General features: G+C 32.2%; 1 protein-coding gene across 1 annotated transcript; it reads right to left on the bottom strand.

Annotated features, from left to right (window-relative positions):
• Window positions 1–1,538: 1,538 nt before the first annotated feature.
• On the bottom strand, window positions 1,539–4,847 carry LOC139859660 (uncharacterized mitochondrial protein AtMg00810-like). Its single transcript, XM_071848440.1, has 6 exons — window positions 4,794–4,847; window positions 4,572–4,699; window positions 4,421–4,448; window positions 4,027–4,079; window positions 2,359–2,596; window positions 1,539–2,288 (listed from the first exon to the last, which is right to left on the bottom strand). The coding sequence occupies exons 1-6, from the start codon at window positions 4,845–4,847 to the stop codon at window positions 1,539–1,541; spliced, it is 1,251 nt and encodes a 416-aa protein (XP_071704541.1).
• Between the last annotated feature and the right edge of the window lie 2,596 nt (window positions 4,848–7,443).

A 7,443-nucleotide genomic window follows, 5' to 3' on the forward strand; every position in this document is an offset into this window, starting at 1 on the left:
ATAATGAATTCACTATGAGTACTAACAATAAAACATGTATATCTCAACATAAAAATTACACAAAATTTGTCATAATATATGTTTGATAGTAAATTTAACAAATTATGTTTATTCTTAGACAAACATTACACATTCTGGTGGAAGAATTTTAAATTATGTCATGTTATATTACGTTTTTTTCGTTATATATTTGAAAATATTATAAGATTTCTTAAATATCCAATAGATATTCATTAACCCTTTTAATCCATTAGATATTGATATAGATTGATGAACTAAATTTAAATGAATATAGATATAGATATGGATGAACAAAAACTAAATTGATATGTAATGTAGAAGGATCGAAGATAGAACCGTAAGAAATTGTGATGTAGAAGGAAGTAAAAGCGAATTAGAATTGAAATTGGATAAAGGTTTGTTTATTTTTATATCTAATATATTCAATGACTCATACTATAAATTTATAAGTGGGCTAATTTCAATCACTTTAGCAGTCTAAACTATCAAACTATAATCTTTAAAAATTTATGGGGTCCCATTATTAAATTTAGTGGTGTCCTATACAAAAAAATAAAACTTTTGTGATAAATTTTGAAGAACTAGTGATGTCACGGGACCCCGTGGGATCATACCTAAAGTCGCCACTGATTGAGTAGATCTTGTAAATTTGTTAAAAACGTTTACAAGTGAAGATACATTTCCAATGCATAATTTATATCTAACATTTGAATGTGATACAATTGATTCATAAATCCTCTAATTTATGTATATCTAGTTTCATTCAATAAAATATACTCCGTTTATATATACATACATATATATATATATATATATATATATATATATATATATATATATATATATATATATATATATATATATATATATATATATACTGTATGTATATTACATACAGTATATATTACATACAATAAAATATACTCCATATATATATATATATATATATATATATATATATATATATATATATATATATATATATATATATATATATATATATATATATAATTCGTCTAAAGTTGATTTGATGGGCCTTAATGTTTGATAGGATACTTGCAATGCATTTTGTAAATGTGATCAAGTGAATGGGCTCAATATATAATTAAAAGAATGGGCTTACGTGTTGAATAATCGCTTTAAAATACATACAATGCAAATCTAATACTTCATAAAATTAATAGTGAGTGATATTTCATTGGGGTCATATGGCCCCATAGTCACTAACGTACCTCCGCCTCTGACGTACACTCAAACTGAATCGAAACTCATCAAACAGTGTCGAAGGAAGTCCTTTGGTGAAAATGTCAGTAAACTGATAGCGTGAGGGAACATGTAGGACACGGACGTGACCTTTTAGCAAAAGATCACGAACAAAGTGGATGTCAATCTCTATATGCTTAGTGCGATGATGCTGAACCGGGTTACCAGACATGTAGATGCCACTAACGTTGTCACAGTAGACAACTGTAGCAGAGGACAACGGGCATTGTAGCTCACGAAGAAGGTCGAACCCATTAGGTTTTGACAACGGCATTAGCAACGCCGCGAAACTCCGCCTCTGCACTAGAGCGAGACGGGCTAGACTGTCGTTTAGACAACCAAGACAACATATTGTTGCCTAAGAAAACACAGTAGCCGGAGGTAGATCTACGCGTAGAGGGACAGCCTGCCCAGTCGGCGTCCGAATAAGCAACTAACGATGAGGTAGAGGACGCATATAACTGAAGGCCAAGATTGATGGTGCCCTGTATGTATCGAATTATCCATCGGAGGGCAGCGAGATGGGGCTCACGAGGATCATGCATAAATAAACAGATGTGCTGCACCGCGTAAGTAATGTCAGGCCTAGTGAATGTTAGGTACTGGAGTGCACCGGACAAGCTACGATATGATATAGGGTCCTTCACTGGAGGACCCGAAGATGTGAACTTGGCTTTGGCGTCAATCGGTGTCTTACAAGGATGGCAACTACCCATATCGGCACGCTCGATGATCTCGAACGCATACTTTTTCTGAGAGAGAGAAACATCCCAGAAGCAATACGTGTAACCGAAATACCCTAGAAAGTAATTCAGGGGACCGAGATCTGTCATCGAAAACTCCTTGTGTAAGGAACTGATGATCTGTTGAAGAAATGTAGGCGATGAAGCAGTCCGAAGGATATCATCCACATATAAAAGTAAATAGGCGGTGTTAGTAACATGTCGGTAAATAAAAAGAGATGTGTCATCGGCTATGCTAAAATCAAACACACTGAGCATACCCTGCGAAATGCTGAAACCATGCCCGAGGTGCCTACTTCAAGCTGTAGAGAGACTTTTGAAGAACACATACATGATCGGGGCTAGACGGATCATGGAAGCCCGGAGGTTGGTGCATATATACAGTCTCGGAGAGATGCCCGTGAAGAAACACATTCTTGACATCAAGCTGATGAACTGGCCAGTGTCGAGATGCGGCAATGCTGAGAACAGTACGAATGGTGCCCGGTTTAACCAGCGGATAAAATGTCTCGTCACAATCGATACCAACCTGTTGGCTGCAACCATTAGCAATGAGTCGCACCTTATACCTGCTAAGAGATCCATCTGCATTAAACTTGTGCTTAAACAACCACGTGGAGCGAACTATGTTCGTGTCCGAAAGGCGAGGCACAAGGGTCCAAGTACCATTGTTAATTAAAGCATTATACTCTTCTGTCATAGCGTTATGCCAGTTAGGGTCTTTAAAGGCATGGGAGTAAGTTTTTAGTGTGGGAGATGGATGAGATATGTGAAGATTGAGACGTTGAACATGTTTAGTGGTGCCTACACGATGCAGTGTGATCATGGGGTGTGTAGATATGGTGGTAGGTGGATTGCTCTGAGTTGACGACACAGGGATTTGAGTTTGAGGTGGATTGGTTTGGGTTGGGGTAGGAGGTGCAGGAGAAGGTGGGGTAGGAGGTGTAGGAGAAGGTGGTGTGGGGATGATGGTTTTGTGACGACCCGGAAAATTTCGACTAATTTTAAACCAAACTCTCGATACGATTTTGTATTTTTGACACGATAATCAAGGTCTGTAATGTTGAGTCTCAAAATTTTTGAACTGTTTTCATATATGCAATTACCCCTCGACTATCTCCGACGATTCATGAACAACTATTTATAAATGGATGCATATATATTTAAATGTATATATATAATAAATTGAAACATTTAATTTGTTATATTATTATTAATATTACTAATATTATGACTGAGATTATTAAAATTATTATAAGTATTGTTATTTTATTAAGATACAACTTATTATTATTATTATTATTATTATTATTATTATTATTATTATTATTATTATTATTATTATTATTATTATTATTATTATTATTATTATTACTACTATTACTATTACTATTAAGTATTAATTATTAATATCAGTATTATTAATATTATTAATTATAATACATAGATATAAAAATCAATACATGTAACTTGTTACATTAGTATTATTATTGTTAATAATAATAATGATAATAGTGTTATTAATAATATATTTACATCTATTAATGATTAATATTATATATAACATAGGAACTTAGTTAATTTTATGAATCCGTTTATGTTCACTATCAAACTGTATCCATCCTTGTTTTCTGTCTGGAATCAAACCCTTAATTGCTTTAAGACAATCGATTAATAACAAATTCAGTTAAATATCCGTATCAACTTTCCAATTTTTCTTTCATGTGATTTCATGTCGATAGAATACTGACAATTAGAGGGCTGCTTTCTTATTAAATTACTATTGTTGATTGGTTCAATCACACACTTTCTTTTCAATTACTATAATTGTCTTTATATATGTAATAGGTACATCTATATGGTATCCATTAACCAAACGAGAATCACACCCACCATCTCTTAACTTCTTTTCCTGCCTTCTATCTTCTTCACTTATTAACTCACTCCACCATGATCACCTCACAACCTTCACTAACTCATTATCTATATAGACACGTACACACGTACACCACCTTGATCTTCACCACCATGAGCTTCCACCTTGATCTTCACCTTATAATCAAACAGAACCCTTCTTGTTAGTGTTAACACACAAAACTCATTTGGCCACCCATTTAACCATCAACCTTCGCTCCATCACCTTCGGCCTATAATCACCACCATAACAACCATCATTAAACCACCACCGTTATCTTCAATCATCCACCATAAACCCACCAAATATCATCTTGTAAACCTTAAACAACCTCCACCACCACTCTAGATATAGTATTTTTCTTTCTTGAAACTACGATGATGAAGAGAGTGATTACGATGACAGTGATATTAGCCTTAGTACTACTACTACTACTATCTTCCGGTTTAAGTCGACACCATCATTTTTCTTGATCAACCATCTCGCCACCTTCACCACTCTCAAACCTACATCATTTCAAAACACCAACTATTTATAAACTGATCGAACAGGCTGCTATTATTTTATGTTTCTTTTTCGAACCCACAACCACCATAGTGCTGCGTTTTGTTGTTTCTATTTCTATAAACCACAAACCACCACCGTTAAAACCACCCAAAGCTACTGCTGCACTTATTTTTTTGTTCCTGTTACGAGCTGACCAAACCCACCACTTGTCGCTATTACCTACAACTGATGCAGTTGTGTTTCCTGTTTCCTGTTCATGCCAACACCATCACGATTTCACCTTTAAACTGTTGCACCGGTTACTCCCTTTGTTTCCTGTTTTTAGTCCGAAATGCCACCACTACTTTACAATTACTAATTCTTGTTCGTTCAAACACCAAAAACATCGAAACCACCATGATTTATTACTGTTTAAAACTGCTGCAATTGCTACCTGTTTGCTCGATCATTTGGCCTCGAACAGCAGCTTCTACTGCTTGGTTGTTTGAACCGACATCATAGCGAAATCTGTTACTATCTACTATATTTCTTTCCGTTTAATGTTCAGTCGACACCCAAACATGTTGAGCTGCCACTAGTCGTTCCTTTTTATGCTTCTAATACATCAATATCAATAATACAAGTGTGATATTAATAAAGGTGATGGTAGTGGGCTGAATAATAAAATAGTGATGGTTATAATACATAAACTATGATGATGCGTAATGATGGATATGAATTAAATAATTAAGTGGTAAAGCTTTGATGGGGTCATAAGGGAAAACGTGTTTTAAATTATAAAACCGTGGCACAAAGTTTCTTTGTTTAAAATCAAATTACGCATATTTTGAATTGGATTAATGGTTATTTTAGGCTGCAAAACGGATTGGGCCGTTTTATTGTGTTTGGGTCGAAACACAGTCTGTGCTTATTGGGCCGAGCTTTATTTGTCTGTTGGGCCGAGATCCAAAATATAATTCAAGTTAGGTCGATTAGTGATAATTTCGTGAATAATCAATGATATTAAATGCGAGATAATAAGATATTAATGATGATCATGAAGATGATGTTAGATGATGTTATGATCATGATAGTTATGATGATGATGATGGTTATGTGATGAAAGTCATGATGATACTCGAATGATGATGATCATTATGATATTAATAAAAGATGAAAACGATGATGGTATATTATGATGATGATGTTAAAGATGATTATGATAAGGTGATACGTATGATATTGCCGATGATTACGTTATGTTAATAAATATGATAACGGGTTATTATATATTTGATGATGATTTGATGATGCTAGGCGATATTAAGATTATGATTTTTTAGTGTTGTTCATATATAAGTTCTAGGATAATGATGATGAAATGATGGGAACGATGATGATGCGTATCATGGTTGTGATATTGATAATGAAATGGTTATGACATGATGTATAACGAGAAGGTGATGATTATGCATATGATTATGATGATCATTTTGTTATTATGATATTAGATGAAGATTATGGTGATGTATGATGGTGGAGATGATGACATAATAATGTAAAGATGATGATGCTCACGATATTGGTAATGATAATGGTTAAGGGTGTTAGCGGGTTAGCGGGAAGTCGCGGGTTCAAACAAGGACTTGGATAGTTTTTTTTAAGGGCTACTTCTTTGAGGTAGTTTACTTATTACTCATTATTATTATTATTATTATTATTATTATTATTATTATTATTATTATTATTATTATTATTATTATTATTATTATTATTATTTTTATTACTTTATTAATATTATTATTATTAATATTATTATTATCACATCATTATTATATTTAAAGATAAGTATTATTATTACCATTAACATTATTATCATTATGAGTATAAGTATTATTATTAACATGACTATTTAAATTATCATTTTTAAAACTATCATTAGTATTATTATTAGAATTATCATTATTTTTATCATTACTATCTTTGTTATTATTTTTATGAATATGATTATTATTATTAGTTTTAATAAATATTATAACTATTGAAATCATCATTATTATTATTATGATTTTTAACATTAATATTATTATTAACATTATTAACATTACTATCATTTTTACTATTATTAGTAACATTATTATTATTATAAGAACTATATTATTATTATTTACAATATTACTATTAGTATTATTATTATTATTATTACAATAATTTTTTTTTATTAAAATACTTATATAAAACTTATATAAAAGTATATAAAGATATAAAAATATAACCAATTGAAATAATATATATATTAATATATAACTTGTCCGATTACGAGTATATGTGTTAATGTATATATAAATGATATAGGTTCGTGAATCCGAGGCCAACCCTGAATTGTTCAGTATCGTCGTATGCATATTTTTACTACAAAATATCGTATTGTGAGTTTATTTGATTCCCTTTTACTCTTTATATTTTTGGGACTGAGAATACATGCGCTGTTTTTACAACTGCTTTATTAAATGCTTTTGAAATATATTTTTGAACTGCGAATGCATGAAATGCTTTTATAAATGTTTGACGAGATAGACACAAGCAAAACATTCCTCGAATGAATTATTATACAGATGAAAGTTCTGTAGTTTATTATTGAATTATGTGGACATAATAATTGCCACCAATTGATGTGAATATTTTCCCCTGATTATTATTTCTTGGTAACCTAAGAATTAGAATCGGGTATGGCCCTAATTCACGCGAATCCTAAAGGTAGCTACCGGGTAACACCCCCACCCAGAATGTTCACTAGACGAAAGAGCTAGTGGGCGTGGTGTTTAGTACTTCGAGGTTTATGTATTATACAGACGAGATGTTCTGTTTTGGGGATATTTGATGCGCATTATATGTTGAGGTCGGTTACCAAGCCAAACTATGAAAGCAATGTGAATGTTATGTATCGAGAGAATGATTTTTATACACAGGTTATGTGTATTATTTTTGTGCACGAGATATGTGCAAGGTTATTTA

Source organism: Rutidosis leptorrhynchoides, chromosome 7 (assembly GCF_046630445.1).
Source record: "Rutidosis leptorrhynchoides isolate AG116_Rl617_1_P2 chromosome 7, CSIRO_AGI_Rlap_v1, whole genome shotgun sequence".
NCBI lineage: Eukaryota > Viridiplantae > Streptophyta > Magnoliopsida > Asterales > Asteraceae > Rutidosis > Rutidosis leptorrhynchoides.